Source organism: Elephas maximus, chromosome 9 (assembly GCF_024166365.1).
Source record: "Elephas maximus indicus isolate mEleMax1 chromosome 9, mEleMax1 primary haplotype, whole genome shotgun sequence".
In the NCBI taxonomy this organism is placed as follows: Eukaryota; Metazoa; Chordata; class Mammalia; order Proboscidea; family Elephantidae; genus Elephas; species Elephas maximus.
This window is the reverse complement of record NC_064827.1, coordinates 16,326,227-16,352,131: the sequence shown is the minus strand read 5'-3', so window position 1 is coordinate 16,352,131 and position 25,905 is coordinate 16,326,227. Positions and strand designations below refer to the sequence as shown.

The 25,905-nt window shown below is 38.7% G+C and overlaps 1 protein-coding gene across 2 annotated transcripts in view; it reads right to left on the bottom strand.

Moving 5' to 3' along the window:
• The window catches only part of UHRF2 (ubiquitin like with PHD and ring finger domains 2), a 95,861-nt gene that overhangs the window by 13,679 nt on the left and 56,277 nt on the right, over positions 1-25,905 (bottom strand). For both annotated transcript variants that reach the window (XM_049896784.1, XM_049896783.1), the window contains exons 5-11: positions 24,885-24,994; positions 23,577-23,763; positions 18,852-18,975; positions 18,543-18,650; positions 14,251-14,355; positions 3,730-3,836; positions 292-454 (exon numbers count right to left, since the gene is read on the bottom strand). In XM_049896784.1, the coding sequence (XP_049752741.1) occupies positions 292-454; positions 3,730-3,836; positions 14,251-14,355; positions 18,543-18,650; positions 18,852-18,975; positions 23,577-23,763; positions 24,885-24,994 (904 nt within the window). The remainder of the gene's footprint in view (positions 1-291; positions 455-3,729; positions 3,837-14,250; positions 14,356-18,542; positions 18,651-18,851; positions 18,976-23,576; positions 23,764-24,884; positions 24,995-25,905) is intronic.

Sequence of the window (25,905 nt, the reverse complement as noted above, 5' to 3'; positions counted from 1 at the left end):
GAATCCACATCTGTAATGGCAAGTTGCTGAAATGGTTTCATCACAGAAAATCTATACGTGTAAAAATCTTGCCCCAAAATATAATCCAGCCCTTAGGGACTTCATATTAGCCGAAAAAGAAAAGTACCAAAGTTCTGAGCTCACTCTGTGCATCTCTGACATTTCCAGAAAAAGAAATACCAACCGAGATGGCCTAGTGTTTCCTCCTTCCCACCCCAGTAGTTCCCTGTGGCAACCTGACGTGAAAGCCCGGGAAGAACGACTAACAAGATGTCATGCCATATAGAGCACCTTATAAATGCCATCATATCTGTTGCCTTCTTCAGGAGCATATTTGCTGATCTTCCTCCCTTTAAAACTGCGTATCACTCTGACTGGCTTACCAGCTCTCCAATTCCGAGACTCTGCTCCAATTTTATCATCCAATGGAGCATCGCAGTTTAGGGCCAATGCCCTAAAAAATAAAACAAAGTCTTTATACCAAGTAATCTTTCTTCAAGTATATAATCGAATCATTAGCTCAATTAAAAGGTGAATTATGCCTTACCTGATGGTTGATTCTATGATTCTTCCCATATTATTCCAGATAATAGGATTATGCTTTCCCCCACCAGCAGAGAAGACAAATCAGTTTTCTGGTGTCACCCCCAAGCCAGGGGTTGGTTCTCAGATAGCCTGTAGGGTTCTTCTGAAAGTAACAACATCTGTGCCACGTATAATAGAAAACAACTAGAAATACACGGAATTTTCTTTAAATAACGTTTCTTGAGGGGAGGAAGAACGTTGGAAAACTAAAGCAAGTGACTGTTTTAATAAGTTATTTTTGAAAGACATAAGGTAAATTGCTGGAATAATGTAGAAAGATATCCAGAAAAATTAATTTGTCAGCAAGGTGCAAATGACCTTTGTAGGTCTACTTTCCACATTCCAGACAACAAAGATTCCTTAAAATTTAGAAGATTATCAAGAACAAGTTTAATATGAGAATATCCTTTAAAAGCCTCCAGCAAAAGAGAAATTTAAATAAAAACGAAGCATCCAAATGCCTGTGCCAAACTGTGACAATAAGACAATAGAGATTTTTGACAACTTGAGATCGCTACAGTTTATTGGTGACATAAGGACAAAAAGAAACACTTGACTCTGACTTGGCTGAAACTTCCCTGTACGGGCACTCACCTACTCGCAATTAATCAGCAAGGTTGTTAGATGTTAGAAGACCTTTCTTGGGAGAATTTATGCCTACCAAAGAAACTAGGATCTGCTTAAATTAGCATTTTTCTTCTAAGCCACCTACTTCCTAATTTATGTGAAAAGAAAACATAGAGAACACATTAAGGCTAAAGAAAAAAAAAAAAGTATACCCAATCTATGAAATCAGATATGGTACAAAATACCTTTTCAAGGTATACTTCTTTTTATGCAGGCTCAAATAAAAAAACAGGCCGTAAGACTATGACTAACCTACTGAAAAGAAATCTCTTGACCATAGCTGTATTTTTTAAGTAAATGAGCTTAAGAACATGTTTCATTTTTAATAATAACTTTCATAGCTGTGGTCAAGGAGTTAAAGCTTACCAAGCTATCTTACTACCTTCACGTCACTGGGTGAACCGCTTTGTGCTCACAGATACCTTCAGTCATAATGACTCCTACCACATGCTGGCACAGTGTCAACTCACTTCTGGCTTCAGATAAGGACGGAGGCTGTTCAGGTATTTGAAAGGAATCCAAGCGGATGAAACTAGGCAAAACAGCAACAAAGCTCTTCTATTACTCTCTCTGCAGCTCAGCCAACTGGGTGCTTCTAACTTCCCTAAGCAGGGCTGGCCAGGTTACCTTGCTGCCCTCTTCCGTTTCTTAAAGTAGGAGAGGTGGGAAGAAATAGGCATAGATTTTCTCAGAAGCAAGAAGCAGGCGTCAAACTACCTCTTAGCCGAGAAGCAAAAATGAATTGGACCATACACTACCATGGAAATAATACACTATCGGTCAGAACTAAGGGCCTTCACCTCAGTTTTCATGTTTATAAGACATATAGGTACCTCTGCTCAAGGGATCTGATGATCACAGGACATATTTGCAGCTTAATGTATAAATTAACTGCCTGGGTGTTAAAGTCTCTTTGATAAGTAAATTCTAAATTGTTTTGAGTTAATATCTGCTTTTCACTATCTTTCCTTTAATTGCATTTTCACTGCTTGCCAATTAATTTTCTAAAACGACTGTAACATATGGTCAATGGAGCATTCTTTATTATCAGATTGTTCAAAAACTTCAATCTACCATGGACATTACAAGTGTGGGTTCTTGACGAAAGACGTTTCATTCAAGCAAAGAAATCTATTATAATTAAAGAAAAATATAGTTTTCAGATTTAACAACTTGCAAAAGCCCTTTTGCAATTTCAAGATACACTTTCATTGACAGAACCACATCAAAATATTTCTAACTCCTTTTAAGATCATTCCTCCAGAAAAGCTGGAGGTTTCTAGCTTGCTCTTGCTAAAAAAGAATATTAAGGGACCCACTCCTGCCTTAGGAATGTTTTCACCAGCAAACCTGACCTGTCTCCTCTGCTGGGTCAGTAAAATAATCCTACTGTCAGAAATAATACAGAAGGAAGACATGAAAACAGAGATTCTATGTAACCTGATACGCAATAAAGCCTTGAAAACATACTGAAATCATTTTTTATTTTACACAGTAATCAGAAATTAAGGGAACACTACTTAAAGCCAAGTGATTTAGACTCAAGAAAGTGGCTGAGTGTCACTTAATCAATCCACAAAATGTCCTTAAAAACAGAATGAAAAAAATTTCAACTTTACAAAATGATAAAAAAGCTATCAGTATGATAAGTTATAATGTGGCAGTTGCTATCTGATGGTTTGGGTTACTGAATATTAATATTGCTATTAGCATGCATTTATGAAATAAAACATTTCAAAGTTATCAAATTTTCTGTTCCCACAGAAGCTGTAATATCATTATTTCTATAGAATAAAGGCCAGTACAAGGTGGTCTTTGTAATGCCTCAAGGGCACTTAGAAAAGGTCACTTCTGTAACCCAGTGAACACTATCTTTTATAACACTGAAAAGACATCTTATTAGGATAAATCCTAAAAGCACCTGAGTGCTGATCTGATTAAATTATCTGGTTATCTCCCTTATGTACATAACCCTATTTCACAGCAGTGAGTCTCCTCTAAAAAGAAGCTTGTCACTTTAACAATGATAAATGTGTGTTGAGTAGAATGTCACTTTAACTTTGACCTAACATGGAACAGATAAGCCACCTTCTGCTCAATTTCATTTAGTAAAGTATAAGGCTTCTCTGCTTTAAAGGTGTCAACGTGTTTTCCAATTCACCTTTCCTTTAAAGGTGTCAACGTGTTTTCCAATGCACCTTTCCTTTAAAGGTGTCAACGTGTTTTCCAATGCACCTTTCCTTTAAAGGTGTCGATATGTTAAGTAAGACTGGGAATTATGCCATTTTAAAAATAATCATATGAAGAAATAAGTTAGGATGCTTCTAAACAATTATATAATTGGGTTATGGGATTTTAATTTTAGATCCTTTTAACTGCCAATTTAAGACTCTCCCCTGCAGTTTAAGTTACAAATTATAGTCCTATAATCAAATTTGTATGCAAAGCCCAAATCCTAAAAGTCTTAAGCTTATTTACCAACTCTAATAATGAAGAGGAAACGCTGGTGGGGACTACCTGTTCATGTTTGTCAGTGTTTGATCTGCCGACGGTGCACCGATCCTTTTATTCCCCGCAAGGTTCTTGCCACCGCTCCCAGTGTATGTGAATTCATCTCCTCGGTCCTGCAGGAGAAGATTTTCTGCATTGAGACACCTGCCCCAAATATAGTTTTTCCAGTTCTTGTTTCAGAGTCAGAACATTCGCTTAAGATACTAAGTGTCGACATGTTCTCTCAAGGTACCTACCAAGATAAGGCAAAATTCAAATGCAATCTTGTGTGTCGTATACCTTCAAGTTACATTACTTGATCCAAAGCTTCCATTTTGAAGTTTATAGTTTCCAACTCCAGACGTGACTATTCTCATGAGTAGCCAAAAAATCTACACAATGCTACAAAACAGGTCATCTGACTTGAAAATATTATGCTTCATTTAATTAAAAGTTACAATACTAGTTTATAGGCTCTTTAACAAACATTCCAAAACTGAATTGCCAACCACAGTCGACACCATATCCATTTGCTGCTAACTCTCAAATTCTGAAGTTGACATTAAGTACGTTTTATAAAGCAAGTTTACCTAAAAACCTCATATTAAACTTCTAACACCTTGTTACTTTCCCTATATTTGCCATTCCAAGGGTTTACTCATTTACCATCAGGTAGAATAATCACCTACCATGAAAACAGGAGAGAACAGAGGGACTCCCTGAGACTATCACCCTGAGACGCTCTTTAAACCTAGAACTGAGCCTTCCCTGAGGTCACCTTTTAGCAAAATAGCAGAATGGCACACAAAATAGATGATACTACCCGTAAGATTGCTGCTTTACTTAAAAATCATCTGTATGAGACCAAAACGACAATGATTACACAAAAGCAAAGATGAGAAGATAAGGAGGCAGGGAAACCAGAGTACTGGAAATGGAACAAACAGAACACAAAGAGAATGTTCATGCATTGTGATAAATGTAACTAATGTCACTGAACAATTTTTGTGGAAGTTGTCGAATGGGAACCTAACTTGCTGTGTAAACTTTCACCAAAAACTCAGTAAAATGTTATTAAAAAAAAAGTTTGGAAAAGAATTTGAAAACTGAAAACAGTATGAAGTGTCTATCTGAAAAAAACATGCTGAACTATTTCATGATATCTACACATTTATAAGGATATTCCTAAGTCTCCACCTCATTCAGTATTCAAAATAAACAGAAATAGAAAAGAAACTATCAGTACACAAATTAATTCTATTAAAAAAAAAATTTTTTTTTTAAATAGTTATTATTCTTTAGTGCAAGATCATTTTCACCTGTTCAGTCTTACCTTAAGATGACAAAGTTTTTTCTACTAAATAACTGCTTATTATAAAGGTCAATTACTAGCATTTTATTTTCCTTTCTATTAGAAGCCATAACTAAAAGTCCATCGTTTCAAAAGTGTTTTTTGGGTCTAAAAAGCTCCAGAGTTCACTTTTTATTGATCCAATAAAATTAGTGCCACACTAACATTTATATTTTAAAGAATAAGGCATGAAAGAATCTCATCTTTAATGTATACTCCATTTGGAGGAATGCTAATACAGAAACAGATCTAGAACATCCAGAATATTTCCTAAATTCATCAAAAACAGTTTTCCAAATGGCATCTGGATTGCCTTCATAATACCACATTCATAACATGCCAACTTTTAAAGTCATCATTTTGGTAGTGCTGAGAAGAGAAAGTGGTGAGGAGTAGGAGACCACAATGGGGGCAACCTAATCTAAATAGTGTTCAAAACAGAAAAAACATCTGACTATTCTTTAAGCTGCAAATAACCAAGTAAACATGATTAAAATTCTGTATCATTAACTCATCTGTACTTCAACCTTTAAACCAACAAAAATTGTAAATTATCAATAGGGAAGTAAAGAATTGCCAGATTATCAGAGCTTGGCCAATATTATTTCAGACTCACTCAGTTTTTCCTATGGAAAAATGATCAACCTCAACCATTTTCTAGTCTGTGATCCACTAAGCTGAGTCCCTGTGAGGCAGCAGCCTGAGCAAAGCTGCTACCTTGGACGAGTGGGTGTAAAGATGCTCTGTCTACACCGGGACCACAGGTTTGCCTCTGAGTTACTCAATTCCCATGTATTTCCTAATCTCTATTCTTCTGGGTCTGGGTATTCTTCTCCCAAGGTACTAAAGCAGTAAGCTGAATGCTCCCGTTCCTGCCATCACCCTTAACAGGTACTTAGTACTTGAAAGATTAGAAGAACTTCACCCCAGTGTTCTCCTCCAAAAAAAGCCAAACTCGTTGTTGTTGTGTCGATTCCAACTCATAGCAACCCTGTAAGACAGAGCAGAACTGCCCCATAGGGTTTCCAAGAAATGGCTGGTGGATTCTAACTGCCGACCTTTTGGTTAGCACCTGAGCTCGTAAGTGTTCTCCTTAGCCTCTCCTAAAGACTACCAGATAAATCGTTTTAAAGCACAACTAAGATCCTTAAACTTTTCCCACAAGCCTTTAGCAACCCCGACCACCCCAAAGTATTATTTTCTTAGCTTAACATTCAAGACTGTCTACAACACAGCCTCAATTTTTGCCAGCTTCTCCCTCATAGTACCCCTTACCAGGTAAAACACTGCTGTCGAATCGATGCCGACTCACAAAGACCACATGTGTGCAGAGTAGAGCTGTTTCATAGGTTTTTAAAAAATTTTTATTGTGCTTTAAGTGAAAGTTTACAAATCAGGCCAGTCTCTCATACAAAAATTTACAAACACCTTGCCATACAGTCCTAATTGCTCTCCCTTCAACGAGACAGCACAGTTCTTCCCTCCACGCTCTCTACTCATGTCCATTCGGTTAGCTCCTGGCCCCCTCTGGCCTCTCATCTCCCCTCCAGACAAGAGATGCCAACATAGTCTCATGTGTCCACTTGATCCAAGAAGTTCATTCTTTACCAGTATCATTTTCCATCCCCTATTCCAGACCAATCCGTCTCAAGAGTTAGCTTTGGGAATGGCTCCTGTCTTGGGCTAACATGGTCTAGGGACCATGAACTCCAGGGTCCCTCCAGTCCCAGTCCGACCATTAAGTCTGGTTTTTTTACGAGAATTTGGGGTCTGCATGCCACTGCTCTCCTGCTCCCTCAGGGTTTCTCTGTTGAGTTCCCTGTCAGGGCAGTCATCGGTTGTAGCCGGGTACCATTTAGCTCTTCTGGTCTCAGGCTGATGTAATCTCTGGTTTATGTGGTCCTTTCTGTCTCTCAGGCCCATAATTACCTTGTGTCTTTGGTGTTCTTCATTCTTCCTTGCTCCCATAATTACCTTGTGTCCTTGGTGTTCTTCATTCTTCCTTGCTCCAGGTGGGTTGAGACCAATTGATGCATCTTAGATGGCCGCTTGCTAGTGTTTATGACCCCAGATGCCACTCTCCAAAGTGGGATACAGAATGTTTTCTTAATAGATTTTATTATGCCAATTGACTTAGATGTCTCCTGAAACCACAGTCCTCAAACCCCCACCCCTGCTACGCTGGCCTTTGAAGCGTTCAGTTTATTCAGGAAACTTCTTTGCTTTTGTGTCGACCTCTCCTGTATTGTGTATTGTTTTTCTCCATAGGGTTTTTAAGGCTGTGACTTTTGGAAATAGGTTGCCAGGCCTTTTTTCCAAGATGTCTCTGGGAGAGTTTAAACCACCAACTTTTTGGTTAGTAATCAAGCACTCTTTTGTACCACCCAGGAACTCTTAGTACCCCTTTTACATGCCTGCAAAACTGGGTACTACTACTAGTACTGACAGCACCTACTTAGCACTTACTGTGTGCATGGGATTAGGCTAAGGATTTATATACGATCAATTCATTTAACCCTCACATCAACCCTATGAGGTAGGTATTTTATGCTGTATTTTATAGATGAGGCAGAGGTTCAATAACTTGCCTAAGGTCGTACAGCTAGTAAGAGATGGCACGGGACACAAGCACAGACAGCGTGGTTCCCAAGTCTATTCTCGACCACCGAGCAAACTACTTCTCAGACCACTGTGAACAGCAGGTCCTCTTTGTGGGTCCTCATTTCTCAAGTGAGGTCACCCAAACACATGGCACTGGAACTGGTACTGTATTCATTCTCAAGTTCCTGGGGTAAAACAGTAACTAATTTATCAGCAGGTGCTCATAGTTTCACGTCCAGGTAGCCAAAAAGAACAAAGCTAACTGGCTCCATGGATGTTTTACCAAGTCAAATGTTTCAGAACAAATTTTCTCTCGAACGAGAAAAGCTTATTGGGGTTTTTCCCAACTTATTCCTGTAGAGATGACTTACCTACAATAAAAGATCAAAAGGTTGAAAATGCTTACAAAATATGTAAATACCTCCAAAAATATGTTAGCTGGCAATATAATTAAGCCTTCATTCTAGTCCTAAAATAAAATACTCTTTGTTATTTAATAGATTTAGACTAGTTAATTAACAGCTCATCAGTAAGTTTCTCCACAATTGTTTAATGTTTGACTAGTAACTATATTCAAAAGATGGAAGAAAGGAAGCTACAATAATTACACCCCACCGCTTTAGCTTGTTACTCATTTTTAGTTTTACAATTGCATGTTTGCTGTGTTCATAGGTTTAAACTTCTGCTACAGACAATTTAACTAATGTTGAGTCCTTGTTATGTGCCCACGACTGTTGCTGAGTTTTACATATTACTGCATTTAAAATTAATAACTGTCTTTCTGTTATAAGATATAATTTTTTTCTATTTTACGCAGGAGGAAACAGAGGTTTACCTGGGTGAAATAACTTGGCCAACGGCACACATACAACAAATGTCAGAGCCCAGGTTAAATACAATTGGCCAGCTGCTAATAACCAATGCTAAAGGGACCCTACTTTCAGTTGGTTACTTTTATTACAGAGATTTAGAAAAATTCTAAGTGTTGACTGTAACAAACTATGTAACATTTCTTTGTATTTCTAACAAGTACATAAAGACATGGCTTCAAAATATGCATGGCAGAAGAGTACTCAAAGGATTAGCCAAAATACTTCCATTTCCAGTTTCCTGTGTCATGTTAATGTGACATGCTGCCAAATCTGCCTTTCAGAGGACAGCAAACTTTTCTACTTTTGTCTGCAAACGCACTACATGTGAGCCATTCAACAGTTATTCTAATTCATCACTGCGAGATCTTGAGAAACCAAGCAAGTGAAACCGAGGTATTACTAAACAGGAAATTGGGAGGCATTTGATTAGGACCACAGAAGATAGAAATCCACAAAGTCATAACCCGTATCTATCTAGTTTCTACTGCAGCTGAGTCTCTTTACGACTTTTAGAAAATGTGAAATACATAATTTGAAGCTGCAAAAACTTAAATGACTTACCATAAAGCTAATGACCTTAGGAAAGATCCTCAAATACACTTTTTGAAAACTGTCAAAAGTTAACATTTAAACTAGTTAATGAAAAATTTTAAATTCCCTTACAAAAAAAGTCCTGATTTTTAAAAATACCCAAATAGATTGCAATTTTCACTAGTAAGTGAATCTTCCTCTGGATTCAACTGTTTAAAAATAAATATTACCTACAAGAACAAATATACCTGTGAACTCAGCCCTGGATGGCACTTTGTAAAATCCTGTCTCTGATACGAGGAATTTAATTTTATCTGATGAACTACATAAGCACTGTGGAAAAAGGAATGATTAATTAATAGACAGGTATTAAAAAAAGAAAAACAGGTATTACTACATATAAATGAATAAATTACCACTTGTGCCTGGTTATAGAATTAATGTGACTAATTTAGCAGTTACGCTCTCATTAACCCTGTTTCCCTATGAGAATATATATGTACACTGAACTTCAGCTTTCAACGAAGAAATAAATGTTTGGTTATAAAACTGAAAACCAAATCTACACTAGGTCAGCTTCAAACAATTTTATTACTATGTTTTAATATTCCATTTTCTTGCAACGCGCCCTTCTCCCTAAACGTCCTCATTAAGCTTAGTAGTAAACAATGAAATACAAGTAGTAACTGCACCTAACAGACCCAGGTCCTGCGGAAAGGCTTTACAAACCACATCTGCAGCACTGAGAGTTTAAAATGGATTTAGTGGGGCTGAGGGTGGGACCAGAGAGTGCTGCAAATTGGATGGAAATGTTCTAAAATTGGATTATGACTCGAGGGCACTGGGTTGGGTTAGTACCAAAAACCAAATCCATTGCTGCGGAGTCGACTCTGACTCACAGCGACCCTACAGGACAGAGCAGAACTGCTCCACAGGGTTCCAAGAAGTAGCTGGTAGATTCGAACTGCCGGCCCTTTTGTTAGCAGCCGTAGCACGCTATAGCTCTTAACCACTGTTTAAAAATCACTGAACTGTACACTTGAAATTGGGTGAATTTCATGGTATGTAATTATGGTATGTAAATTAAGCCAGTTATACACACACACACACATGCTGTGTCCCTGTGGTAGGCAGCCTCCAAGATGGCCCCCAATAACCCTGGCCTTCCAGAATTCATACCCTTATACAGTCTCCTCCCACATTGTGCCAGGGTTGTTCTGTGATACCAGTAGAATAGGGCAGAAGTGATGATATTTCACTTCTAAGATTAGTTTATAAAAGACTGTGTGGCTCCTATCTTTGGATGGCTCTGTCTCACACACCACTTGCTCTGGGGGAAGCCAGCTGCTATGTTTGCCAAACACCATGAGTGAGCTCGGAAGTAGATCCTCTGGCCCTGGACTACAGTAACCTTGTGCGACCCCTGAACCAGAACCACTCAGTTAAAGCTTCCCAGATTTCTGACTCACAGAAACTGTGAGACAATTAATGTTTGTTTCCAGCTGCTTAAGTTTTAGGACAATTTCTTACTCAGCAATAGATAAATGAATACAGTCTCTGTGAAAAATATTTTTCACAACTGGCTAGAAAACCAGAAAAAAACCCCGCTGCTGTTGAGTCTATTCCGACTCATAACGACCCTATAGGACAGAGTAGAACTGCCCCATAGAGTTTCCAAGGAGTGGCTGGTGGATTTGAACTGCCGACCCTTTGGTTAGCAGCTGTAGCACTTAACCACTATGTCATTGGCTAGAAGATGTAAAATAAAGGCAATAACACTCCTTGGAGAAAAAGGTGGGGGGTGCATGTATTTCTTATTGCTGGTATTTCCTTCCATGTAGCAGGAGCTTAATTAGATTTACACACTCTTGGCCTTTTTCTTCCTTTTCATTTACTCCAAGGGAGGAATACCTTAGATCACATAAGTGGATTTTGGATACATAACTGGGCAGGTGTAACTCTGTCTACTCCTTCATTCTCTTGGAAGCCAAACTGTGTGAAAGAAACACATTCTGGTCTGTCTGCTCTCCAAGGGCTAATCATTCCTGTAAAAGGGAGTGAGTCCTCCCCATCCCATCCCCTACTCCCAGCTTTACAGTGGGGAGGGGCCTGCAACTGCCTGGCTCTGTCTGTGACTGGATGGACAAATCTCTTCCTGGGCTGCAAAATTAGGAAGCCTGCTGTTGTTACACACCTAGTCCATGTCATTCAACCCAGAATTATTTTTAAAAAGTCATTATAAAGGTGTACTTCAGCCTTCTATCTGCTGTTCTACGTCTCTTAATTGGTCCAGAATTCAGACACGCATATAATTTTATCTCATTACTTCAAACGCTAAACACCAACAGATCTATTTCATACTTCTCAAAACAGGTTTTGGAATATTAGTGGCTCAGCAAAGTTGCTCACCTCACCAATGTTAGAGAAACTGTCTTTTAGAATGAGAATGGCAGAGAGAAAAAAGTTTGCTTGTGATTACTAGGTTACACCCTAAAAGCAGGCTGGAGGACAGAAAACCTGCAAAGAGCATGCACGTGGGGCGGAAGTTTTAGAATCACAGAAGTAGTTAGAAACATCTGAAGCACCATCTCCTCTGCGGTGGTGGTGGTGTTGTCAGGTGCCACTGAGTCGCTTCCGACTCATGGCAACCCTATGTACAAGAGAATGAAACACTGCCCAGTCCTGTGCCATCCTCATAATCGTTACACTTGAGCCCACTGTTGAAGCCACTGTGTTATTCCATCTCACTGAGGGTCTTCCTCTTTTTTTGCTGACCCTTATTTTACTGAGCATGGTGTCCTTCTCCAGGGATTGACTGGTCCCTCCTGGTATCATGTCCAAAGTACATGAAGGGGGAGGAATGGACAGAGTTACACCTGCCCAGTTTCATATCCAAAATTCACCTACATGATGTGAGTTATTCCTCCTTAGCGTAAAAAAAGAGGAAGAAACACTGATATACAGATAGGTAATGGTATGATAGTATAATTAACCCCCGTGAGCCCATCACAACACTTGATTAATTCATGACCAACTTATCTATACTCCCACCTACTTCCCTCATTTCCACCTTATGTCTAATGACTTTTCATTCTTTGTATGACTTCAAGGAGCAGCTGACATAATTCCAGTTCTATAACATTCAAGATCTGACTTCATAAAAATGAAGTCTCTACTAGGAACCCAACTGATTTTTGATGAAGGCTGGAAAGCAATTTAATAGAGGAATGATAGCCTTTTCAAGAAATGATGCTGCAGCAACGGGACATCTGCGGATTAAAAAAAAAAAAGGAATCTTGACCTAAGTCTCATACCGTATACAAAAATTAACTCAAAATGTATCACAGACTTAAATGTAAAACTATAATAGGAGAAAATCTTTGGGGTCTAAGACTAAGCAAAGAGTTCTCAGACTTGACATCAAAAACACAATCCATAAAAAGCCCTGTATGCTGCAGTAGGTGGTGAGATGGCATCGGTCAGCACCTTGGAGACCACTGTACACACAGATCGCCTGGTGACATGGTTAACATGCAGATTCTAATTCAGCAGGTCTGGGCAGTCTGAGCGCCTGCATGTCTAAGTTGCTGGTTCTCGGACTACACTTCAATGAGAAAGGGCTTAAATCTTCTCTAGAGCCCCACTGCAGTGAACACAACAAAATTGCAATCATGGAACTTCTATCAAACATGTACCATGCTACCCGGATTTGTGTTATTAAAAAGACCCAGGCCTGGAAAATAAAGGAATCTGGGGTTTGTTCCTACAAAAATTATATTTTTATTTAGAAGACGCCTAGAATTTTGCAAAATAAGTTGATATATTAATAAAATTCTTGAGAACAAAAAAGTTAATAAACTGGACTTCATGAAAACAAAAAACTTGCTCTGTGAGGATGAAAAGACAAGCTACAGACTGAGAAAAAATATTTGCAAACTACGTTATCTGACCAATGGTGAAAAACAATCACAATCCCATTAGGAAATGGGCAAAAGGCCTGAAGAGATGCCCCACCAGAGAGACTACAGATGGCAAGTAGGCACACGAATGGTACTCAGCATCACTGGCCGTTTACAACAACAACAACAAACCCATTGCCATCGAGTTGATTCAGACCCATAGCGACCCTACAGGATAAAGTAGGACTGCGCCATAGGGTTTTCTAGGCTGTAATCTTTATGGCAGCAGGCTGTCGCATCTCTCTCCCCGGGAGTGGGTAGTGGGTTTGAACCACCGACCTTTTGGTTAACACTGCAGCACTTAACCACCGTGCCACCGTGGCCCCTTTTCGTTAGCCATTAGGGGACTACAAATTAAAATCACAATGAGGTATCACTACACACCTATCAGAATAACAAAGAGTGACAACACCAACTGCTGCTGAGGATGTGGGGAAGCTGGATCACTCACATACTGCTGGCGGGAATGTAAAACGGTATCGCCACCCTGAAGAGTCTGGCAGCTTCCTGAAAGACTATGCATGCAAACACCGCATGATACAGCAACTGTACTTCTGGGCATTTATTTTGGAGAAATGAAGACTTATGTTTATACAAATACCTGTACACAAATGTTTATAGCAGCTTTATTTCTAAAAGCGAGTGAAAAAAGCCAATCCTGGACGGTCATATACTACATGATTCCTTTTATAAAAATCCTTGAAACAACAAAATTATAGGAATTGAGAGCAAATGTGCCTCTGTCAGGGGGCTAAGGAGGGGGCAGAGGTGAAAGGAGAGTGTGTGTAGTAGCTGTTAAAGGGCAAGATGAGGGATCCTTGTGGTGATGGAAATGTGTCGTATTTTGACTGTATCGATGTCAATATCCTGGTTGTGACATTGTACTACGATTTTGCAAGATATTACCACTGGGGGAAACTGGGTGAAGGGTACATGGAATCTCTACGTATGAATCTACAATTATCTCAAAATAAAAAAGTTTAAAAAAAGAGTGCTATAGAAAATGTGAGTACTTTCATCGTAGTAATTAGTTACCAAATGTATATATAAATCAAACCAGTCATGTAAAGATTAAAGACTGTCAAGTGATTTACCTTATATCTTGTATCGCAGTGACCACTTCAACATAAACATCACCTTAAAAAGAGACGGGAGTTGCTGTAGCCTAGATAAAGCTTCTGTACTTTCCTGCACGACCAAGACAGGTTTTAAAGAATGAGGCTGTATCACTTACTACTTCATCCGCAAATCCACCAGCCAGGACAAGAGAATAAGCCCCATCGTTACTTCGACCATGAATTCCACCAACATGGGGCCTATGGACACCTGCTTCGCTCACCTATAAAATAAGCAGAAAGAGTCTCACAATGCCTCTCAACAGTTAAGTTACATTTAAAAAGTGCATTCACATATATTATTGAACTCTAAAAATCTCCAACCAAGAACTGAAACTCACCCAGAGTTCTCTTTTGCTCTTACTTAGTTCTCCCACAGTATGTCCCTTAGGGTACTGTCCTGTTATATTGTGTCACTCCAAAATCTGTACTGTAAATTCTAACCCCTACACCTGTGGTTATACTACCATTTGTTATTTTAATGTCTTTGTTGTTTTAATGAGACAGTATTAGTCAATCTCTTTTTAGACATAAAAGGAGCAGAGTAAACAAAGAAGGGAGGAAGCACCATTGGGGGAAGATAGATGCCATGCCACATGAAGATCACTGAGGAACCAAGGAACAAGGACTTTCCCCCAAGGCAGAGAAAGAGAGCCTTCCCCAAGAGCCTGTTCCCTGAATTCAAAATTCTAGTCTCTTAAACTACGAGAAAATAAATTTCTGTTCATTAAAGCAACCCACTTGTGTTATTTCTGTTATAGCAGCACTAGAGAACTAGACAGGTACTGAAGTGATGATGACTCTAGAACTGCTCCCACCTAGAATTCTAAGTTTCAAAATAACACTGAAATATTCCTCACCTTATGTCTACTGGTACTTTCACTCAACACAGCTACAACGGAACTTACTCTCAGTGTTCCAAATCTCTTCTCCCTCACTTCTTGTTTTCTGCCCAGCTGACCACCAGTTGGCCAAGTCAGAAATGCAGGAGTGATTTTAGACTCTTTTTCTCCCTTATTCCCCAAACCCATTTGGTCACAAATACTGCTGATTCTAGCTCTTAAATCTCTCAAATTCATCATTTTCTACCTTCCCTGCTACGTTCTTAGTGCAAGTCACGGACGCCTACCACAGAGCTTTCTTCCCTGCTTCCAGCTCTGCTCCTTCAAATCCACTCTGTCTATCACAAACAGAACAGTCCTTTGAAGAATCATCCTGCTTCGGGTTTTCAACTGCTTAAAATATAACGGAAACCCTGGTGGTATAGTGGTTAAGTGTTCAGCTGCTAACCAAAAGGTCAGTGGTTCCAATCCACCAGGCACTCCTTGGAAAATCTACGGGGCAGTTTTACTCTGTCCTATAGAGTCACTATGAGTCAGAATCGACTTGAAGGCAGTAGGTTTTTGGTTTTGGTTTTAAAACATAAATAAAGTATCAAGCCCAAGCTAAGCGTTATACATTACTCTCTCCCAATACGGCTCCTATTTACTTTCCTAGCCTTATCTCCAGTTTCTCCTTCATGAAACCTATATACTTGAGCCCAAACTACTCAGTGTCACCCAAACATGCTATTCCTTTTCTTTCTTTATTCATGCTATTCTACTTCAATGGTCTACTGCTTTCTTCCATACGTCTTCAAGTCTGGCTCACTGAAACAAGTGTCATTTCTTTGTATGATTCAAGTTCCGCAAGAAAGATATTGTAGTTCAACTGTTTGTAATACGATTATACTTAGCACAGAAAAGGAAGCTGAAATCTAAGCTAGTACAGTAGACTGGGGAAAAAAGGACACTTTAGAAGCCAACGAGAAGCTGATCAGTGCATGAAAACCTGGAAAAGCTTATGTACTTCAGCAGAAGACAGAACCACGGGATAGATCTAAAAACACAGGGTTGACTCAAGTGTGTACAAGGAGTTTTTAGGCTAGCTCAAGTTCATGCAAGCCAGGAGACTGCTCCTCTCCTACACCTGCAGGAGATTTATTTTCTGAAAAGGCTTGCATAGATGGAAATAGGGGAACTAAGTGAAAGTCTCCGCAGTGAACACTGAGGCTTCCCTTTCACTAGGTTCCCAAAATGTTGGCAGCCACTGTTGTCACTCCATCTTGTTGAGGGTCTTCTTTTTCGCCGACCCTCTACCTTACAAGCGTGACGTCCTTCTCCAGGGACTGGTCCCTCCTGATAACATGAACAAAGTATGTGAGACAAAGTCTCGCCATCCTCACTTTGAAGGAGCATTCTGGTTGTACTTTTTATAAGACAGATTTGTTCGTTCTTCTGGAAGTCTGTGGTATATTCAATATTCTCTGGCAACAACATAATTCAAAAGCATCAATTCTTCTTTGGTCTTCCTTATTCATTGTCTAGCTTTCACATGCATATGAGACAACTGAAAATACCATGGCTGACTGAGTCAGGCACACCTTAGTCCTCAAAGTGACATCTTTCCTTTTTAACACTTTAAAGAGGTCTTTTGCAGCAGATTTACCCAATGCAATAAATACATCATTTGATTTCTTGACTGGTGCTTCCGTGAGTGTTGATTGTGGATCCAAGTAAAATGAAATCCCTGACAACTTCAATATTTTCTCTGTTTATCGTGATGTTGCTTATTGGTCCAGTCGTGAAGGTTTTTGTTTTCTTTATGTTAAGGTGTAATCCATACTCAAGTCTGTAGTCTTTGATCCTCATCAGTAAGTGCTTCAAGTCCCCTCCACTTTCAGCAAGCAAGGTTGTGTCATCTGCATATCCTGGTTGTTAATGAGCCTTCTTTCAATCTTGATGTCATGTTCATCTTCATACAGTCCAGCTTCTCAGATTATTTGCTCAGCATACACATTGAATAAGTATGGTGAAAGGATACAACCCTGACACATACCGTTCCTGATTTTAAACCAAGCGGTATCCCTCGTTCTGTTGGAACAACTGCTTCTTGGTCCAGGTTCTGCATGAACACATTTTAAGTGTTCTGGAATTCCCATTCTTTGCAATGTTATCCACAATTTGTTATGATTCACATTGTCGAGTGCCTTTGCATAGTCAATAAAATACAGGTAAACACCTTTCTGGTATTCTCTGTTTTTAGCCAAGATCCATCTGACATCAGCAATGATATCCCTCATTCCACGTCCTATTCTGAATCAGGCTTGAATTTCTGGCAGTTGCCTGTTGATGTACTGTAACCGCTTTTGGATTATCTTCAGCAAAATTTTATTTGCATGTGATATTAATGACACTCTATAGGTGATCTTATCTGGTCTTATGGCTTTAGCTATCAGGTACCTCCACACACTGGCTACTCTGAATGTGTATTTCCTATTAGACTCCTCTTCTGAATTCTAGTTTCACTTATCCACAGTCTACTCTACATCGCCACTTGAATTTATTGTTGGAATTTCAAACTTCTGACTCCCCTCCTCATCAGGGATGCAAACAGATACTTGCACACCAATGTTCACTGCAGTTGTATTCATAATAGTCAAAAGATGGAAACAACCCAAGTGTCCATCAACAGATGAATGTATGAACAAAATGTGGCATGTACATATGATAGAATATTATTCAGCCATAAAGAAAATGAAGTCCTGATACATGCTATGACATAGATGAACCTTGATAACATTACGATGAGTGAAGTAAGCCAGACGTAAGAGGACAAATGCTTTTTGACCCCACTTATATAAAATACCTAGAATAGGCAAATGCACAGCAACCAAAGTTTATTAGTGGTTACCAGGGATGGGAAGGAGAGAGCAAGGGAGAGCTATTGTTTAAGAAGTACTGAGTTTGTGTTTGGGGTCATGAAAAACCTCTTTTGTTTATAGTAAAGTTCAGAATGTCTCTAATGGGAAACTGTTATACTCGAGATTTTTTTTTTTTCCTTTCACATTAACTTTTTCATAATGATAAAATTACCTTTCTAAAGAAGAAATTAGGAATAAATACAACAGAGCCTCCCAGCGCTTAAGGGAAATGGGATATACTTATATCCTAGAATTAGCTAGCCCTTTTTTCTGCTCAATACCTTAGCATTCGTTCAGGAGGGTAAGCCCCAAAGAAAACACCCGAAGACAGAGTTCTTAGGGTTCGATGACATTAAATCAGAACATCTACAATTCAAAGAAAATATTTAGTATTTCAAATATTAAATCCTTGGTAAGAAAAATTCTTTAGAAAGCTTAACTGTACTAGAATAGTAAAACAAAGGGCTGAAAAGGCATAGCTGATGCCTAACTCCATGACATATGTTCCTCTAACTTACTCATCATAAAGGAAATCTTTTATTCCAACAACCAAATGCCATGTGTTATTAGCTAGGTTACTCCATTTATAACCGAAAGATATTAACACACTGCTATAGTTTGAACTATATCCAATATCCCCCTATGAACTAAGCCAATTTTAAAACATACCTGAACTCTGAATCTCCAAGTTGACCCAACAGGAATCCCAGGAATGGGTCCATAATGATTAGAAGGGACAATAGTACATTCTCTAGTACGACCAACACAGGCCATCCCCTGAAAGTCACAAAACAAGCTGAGAAATCAGTTATGGCCAAATTTTAAAGAAAGCCCGTAATACACACAAAATGTAAATAAAACAGAAACCAACTATTTATGTAATTTAAGATTGGTGATATCAACAATTAACTGTGTGGTTTAATCTTTTACGCCATTACTACTATTGCACTGAAACATTAATGAGAATTTCTTCTTTACCCTGCCCCAGTCTCTCCGGCTTTCAGTACTGGCTGACGGCATCTTTGCTTTCTTTTTACTCATCTTAAGTCTTTCACCAGCCTTCACAACTTCACTGGAATCAGTTTTACAGGATGGACAATACCTTAAAAAAAAGAACAAAAGACCATATTAAGGCCAGTAACAGAATACAGTCTTCCCAGAGTAGATTAGTTTTTAAGATGCATTACTCGGCTTATATTAAAGAGCTTCAGCTGACAATAAAAGTTATTATACCTTTCAAAATATTTACATGGTTAGGCTGGCCATTAAAAAAAAAAATTCTTGTCATTCTTATAGAGAACTTGAGGATTTTAATATCTGAAATCCTCACATTCAGTTCAGAAGCCAGAGAAAGCTGTACAACTGGATGGTTCTGATTTTATCACTAATCCGGAGAATAAAAGTTATCCATTTGAAGTGTTAATCATTAAAACAAAACGAGCAAGAGTAGATGCTTCTAGACTCAACACTGAACTATGCAACTGATACATCTCCCCATCTGAATAATAAACCAAAAAAACCCAAACCCAGTGCTATCGAGTCAATTCTGACTCATAGCGACCCTACAGGACAGAGTAGAACTGCCCCAAAGGGTTTCTAAGAAGAGCCTGGTGGATCTGAACTGCCAACCTTTTGATTAGCAGCCATAGCAGTAGCTCTTAACCACTATGGCACCAGCGTTTCCACCTGAATACTAGGTTATTAAAATTCTCCAAGTTAAAAGCGTACACTCGTCTATCATAACATGTATATAGGATTTAAAAACTGTTTTTATTAGCCTTATCTCTAGCTCAATTTTAACAACCCATCTTTTTTTTTGTTCTTTAGTATATTTGCAGTTGGGTACCCTGCTATAACTTGCATATCATTAAGACCTGCCTTCAGTCATTTCTAAAACAAAAGCAAGGTATAAATACATCTATAGAACGAGGTGGGGCTGTTCTTGTGTTGCCAAGGAATGGAAACTCTGGGAATATCCTAATGAAGATCTAATCGCCATGCCCCACATTAACCTTAAATTTCTATTTCTATACTTTCCATTTTCAAAATTATCGATTCCATGTGGTCTTTACGGCAAGGAAGACGATGTCTATGCTCACTAGTCAATTTTGACTGCCTGATTATGAGATTGGAGACTTGGTAGCACAGTGGTTGAGAGTTTGGCTGTTAACCAAAAGGTCGGCAGTTTAAATCCACCAATTGCTCCCTGGAAACCCTACGGAGCACTTCTACTCTGTCCTGTAGGGTAGCTATGAATCGGAATCAACTTGACAGCAATGAGTTTTTTTTTTTTAATTATGACAGCATAATTGACACTAATGGATTTTGGGTTTTAATTATCAGGTATCTTGTCTGGCACTATAGGAGAGAAAAATATAAATAATTTAGTTCCTCGTCCTGAGAAAATTAGTTGGGGAGGTAAGGTACAGACACAAATTCACAGCAAAATTATGTATGAGAAGACACTAAATACTATGAAAGTAAAAATCATTCTAATTGGGAAATCAGATAGACTTCCAAAAATTAATTTGTTCTAAGAAAGACTATATTTCACCTGATTTAAAAAAAAAAAAAAATTTTTTTTTCACCTGATATGCTAGCCTTTATAACTATAATTTTATCAACAATCTTGTGATTAAAACAAGTATTCTCTCTTTCTGATGAGAAACTGAGTCTAGCATTTAAATATCCAGGCAATATGATTTGGAGAAGCAGAAAAGTAGGTTTAAGGTGAGGACTCACAGGGGAAGTGAAGGAGCTCGATATGAAGGGAAAGCCACTCCACAGGGTAACGTAAGACATCCTAATTATATTATCCTAAAGTGATCCCTGACGTTCATTCCTTCGACAGGTTTGCTCGGAACCTACTACGTGCCACGCACTACTTTGGTGCTGGATATAAGAGTTTGTGATCGAGATGTTCTCACGCACTAGTTGAGGAAAATCAGTACGTACAAGGGAAGAATTTCACAAAGTGGTAAGTGCTGAGGGAAACACATCAGCAGGGTTATGAGATAAGATGATGAGGAATGGTGTGCTTCTTTAGACAGAGTAGACACGGCTTCTGAAGCGACGCTCCAGCTGAGGCCAGTTGTGGGAGGCAGCCAGGGAAGGCATTCCAGGCAGAGAAACACTAAGCGCAAAGGTCCTGAGGCATAAAAAGGAATGGTATGCTTTGAAAAACAGAACAGTGGGCACAACTGAAAGCTAGTCAACAAGCAGGAGAGTGGTAAGTTACTAGGTTAGGGAAGTTGGCAGGGGCCAGGTCACAGATGGTAAAGGCTTAGATTTTATTCTAAGCGCAATAAGAAGACGTTGTTGTTGTGTGTTACTGAATCTATTCCGACTCATCGCAACCCTATGACAGAGTAGAACTGCCCTTCAGGGTTTCCTGGGAGGCAAGTGACATGACTCAGGACTTAAGATCATCCTGGCTCCTATGGGAGAGCTGACGGGCAACGTGAAAACAAGCAGACTCATTAGGCATCTATTACAGCTGTTCAGGCAAGAGATGATTTGGACTGGAGTGCTAAGAGTGGAAAAAGATCTGACAAGATGTGCTGATATTTCGGATGTAGAGTGTGCGAGGAGGTAAAGGAGGAATCGAGAGTGAAGGTCAGCTATTTCAGGTGAACAAGTGGATAAAATGATGGTACCATTTTTTGAAGAGTGAAAGAGGAGCAGGATTTTAGGGAGGGTGTTTGTGGAATTCAGGATCTCCATTTGGACATAATAATTTCGTGAAATAGTTAGATATAGGACTATAAAACTCAGGGGAGATTAGATCCGAAGATAAATTTGGAGCCATGAGCTTGGTATTTAAAGTCTCATGACTGGATGAGGTCATTTGAGAGTAAGCACAAACAGAAAAGAAGTAGGTCCAGGTGCTTTGGGGAACTCCAGCATTCAGAAATCTGGTCAGTAAGGGGAAACTAAGACACTAGGAAGGAAAGACCAATTAAGTAACATGAAAACTAGGATCATATGATATCGTCAAACCTATAAAAATTGTTTCCAGGAGAAGCAGCAGCTGAGCAGTAGAGTAAGATGTGGACTAAGTGACCAGTGGGTTTGACAACACAGAAGCGTCTGCGAGCCTGACAAGCAGATTTAGTGGCGTAGTGGGAAGGAAAGCCAGACTGGAGTGCTAAGACGTGAATAGGAAAGGAAATGGAAACAATTAGCGGAGATAGTTCTTCAGAAGCTTTGCCATCAAAGGAGCAGAAAATGGGGTAGGTAGCCGTTGGGAGAAATGGCATCAAAGTTGGTGTGCATTGTGTGCGTGTGTTGTGTTTTTAAAAACTCATGAGATTCTAGGATGTCGATAAGAATGACCCAGTAATGGCAATAAAGGAGAGGAATTTACAGGAATGGAGTTCCTAAAAAGGCAAGAGTCTAGGGTGTGATCATGTAAAGTGCTGGTTGGAGATGAAAGGAAGAAGTTTTATCCCCTTCTCGTTTCCCACCTCTACAGCCTCTGTCCTAATACAATGACAACCTTCCCAATAGGCTGAGGAGACCAAGGAGCAGAGAACAATCTATTCTTCACATGGTTACTGGCTACTCACTTGTAACATCGTTATTTTTGACAATGTCATTCCCTTACCTAAGATCCCTCAATGGTAGCACATGGCTCATAGTTTCAAAAGAAAACAAACAAACAAACAAAAAATCTCCTTAATATGGCATTAAAAAGTCCATTACAACCTGGTGGGCCCATGTTCCCAGTCTCTTTTCGAATCACTTCTTTTTGTAGCTAACATTGATAAACAGAAGAAGTATAGACTTTAGTAAGTATATTTGATCCAGAAGTGTTGTTCTAACTTACGTACCTCATAGTATTAACTAAGATTATCCATATAAAGCACTTTGCTAGTGCCTAGCACACATTAAGTACACTATTATAACCAAAACCAAACCTGTTGCCATTGAGTCAATTCTGACTCATAGCAACCCTATAAGACAGAGTAGAACTACCCCACAGGGTTTCCAAGGCTGTAAATCTTTACGGAAGCAGAATGCCACATCTTTCTTCTGCAAAGCAGCTGACGGTTCGAATCGCTGACCTTTTGGTTACCAGCCAAGTGCTTTGCCACCGCACCACCAGGCAGGGGCATCTAATCTAGTTGGAGAGTCAGGAGGGCCATCCACAAAGGCTTCCCAGAGGAAGCCATAATGAAGTGAAAACCTGAAGGGTGAGTACTGTCCTGAAGTTAAGCATGGAGGGAAATATTTCTAAAAAGAAAAAGTGAAAGTCTCGAGGAAAGAAAGAACATAACTTATTTAGGAAGGTGGGAGATAATTCAATCTAGCTAGAGTGTAGAATATTTGAGGAAATGGAAGAGGAAAAGTGGTAAGAGATATAACTGGAGAAATCAACTAAATAACATCATGCAGGGCCCTGTAAGGCAACATAAAGCTTCTGTAGCAAAGGAGTAACACAATCAGATCTTCACTTTTGAAAGAAGCGACTTCATAATGGACAAGGGACTGGAGGAGGATGAAAATGGCGCTACGGGTCTGTTCAGAAGCTGGTGCAGTATGCAATAAACATGCCAACCCCAAGCAACCATCAGTGATAACACTTTAAGTACTTTCTACACACTATTTATCTTTAGAAATCCACTTTTGGTGGTTCATGTACATATTGCTTATTCAATTCTTAAACATAACAACAACAAAAGATAACCCTGATAATCATACCAGTATTCTTCTTCTGGGATCTTATCCAAAGGTGGATTCAGGCAGTAAATATGAAAGGCCATATTGCACTCGTCACATAGAAGCTGCATGTTGGGCTCATGTTTTCCACCACATACATGGCAGGAACAAGACTGGCATTTCTTATCTGGGTCTCCGCCACACAGGTCACATTCAGGGTCATTTTTCCCTATTAAGGACAAAATTACAGCAAGCCCAGTATTAAGATCATTTTCATATCTATGAATCTTTTAAAGAAAAACGGAAATAGCAAACACCTTTTTTAATAAAGAGAAAGAAACCACAGGAATTATCAAGTGTGGGACTTTAAGAATAAAATACCTTAGTCTCATCCTAGACTTACTGAATGAGAATTTCAGGGATACAGCCCAGCTATATGCCAGTGGAAAACCTGATGACCAAAAACCATGAGGATAATCTATACTTCTGCCTTAAAAATCTAGATATATTAGTATTGTAGTCTCAAAAAATGAGAGTGGCCTAGACTGGGAACTGGAAACTCATTTATTGATCTGTTACAGGACTTGTCTTGTTCTAATCTTATACAATTGTGGTAAGAAGAGGTTTTACAGACCAACAAACAGGTTTCCACTCTGAGCTATTATCTTACAATAAACACTGACACATGGCATAAAGTCAATGGATTGCTCTCCACAAAAAAAATTTTAAATTAAGAGAGAATGAGACACTGTACACACCTGGGGTCGCCATGAATTAGAACTGACTCCACGGTAACAACAATGTATTTGGAAAGGCAGCAACTGAACCATGAATGAAAAGATCTAGAATCTAGTCCTACCTCTTTTTCCAACTCACTGTGTGATATCAAGCAAGTAAAAATCTATAAGATGAAGAAGCAGGGTTACACTGTAACATTCTAATAATTATATAATCCCCATTTATTATCTCCCAGACATTCAAGGCTCAATCAGCACTATGATTTTCAGGCTCTACTTGTATAAAAATTAAGTCTTGTTATTAAAAAATTAATCTTGAATGGCCAAGAAATAACTGAAAAATTTTTTTCTTTTGACAAATTCTGTTAATAGAGGAAATAGCAAGACAATGTCAATAAAATGCCCAAGTTGAGAAAATATTTCTTAAAAAAAAAAAAAAAAAAAACTTATCCTTCGTGAAAAATCCATTGGCCAAAATCAATCTTACATTAAATATTTTGTCTTGAAAACAAGTCTGCATACAGTTTTGGACTTCTTTTCAAGTTATTCATTGACCAGTTAAAACGCCAATTTCGTAACTCATGTAGTCTAAGCCTAGAAGAAAAATTCATACTTAAAAATTTTCCATCTGCAATTGAAAGTGGATGGGCTCCAGGTTTCTCGATCTTGAAGATTTCATCTGTGAATATTATCCTGCAGTCATTTAATGTTCCTTCGGAACCCCTGTTTAAAAAAGGAAGAACGGTTAGCTTCTGCCAGTGTGATCTAAACCACATGCAAGTAATTACCAGGAGTCAGTTTGGAAATTCACCGAACTTTGTCTACTTACAAATTGGGATTAGAGCTATTCCAATTACTCTGAGCTATTGTTTCCAGTGGCAGGAAAAGTTCAATATTGATTAGTTGACATTCAAAGATAAGCTAACGTTAGTGTAATATGAGAAAATTCTGAAACTGCATCATTTAGATTATTTGGTAAGAAGATAGCTACTTGGCAAATTTAAAGACCAGGTAAAAGGAAACCTTGTCAATTACAATGAAAAAATTTAATCATATTTTTAAAAAATATAGTAAATTTCTAGGCAAAAATAAGATAATCACTTAAGAAGAAAATATTTCAAATACTAAGCCTTATTTATCATAAACTCAATTTATGCCTATTTGCATATGCTTCTTCAAAGTTTCCTATGATTACAGACTTGTGTATTTCTTTTTAATCTGTCAACTTTTGCTTTATATTTTTTAAGATATGTTACTGGGTGCACACATATCTAGAACTCCCATGTGTTCTTATGCAATGTCTCTCGCTCATCCTACATCAAAAGTCTACTTGGTGTTTTTGGGCTACCATTCGCTTTGTAACTTTTTCCATCCTTTCAACTTTTTTTTTTAAAACTTTTAACGTCAGACATACACAAATGCAGAAAACTGCATAAATGAATGTATAGCTTAGCCAATTATAAAGTGCACATTCTTGTAATCACCAACTCTGACAGGAGATAGAAGTATTCTGCCAACTACTCAAGAAGCCCTTGACATGACCCCTCCCAATCACAACCCCTTTGTACCCTCCCCACCAAGAGTTACATTTGCCCTAATTTTCCTTAATTTCCTTCAGTCTCACCATTTGTCCT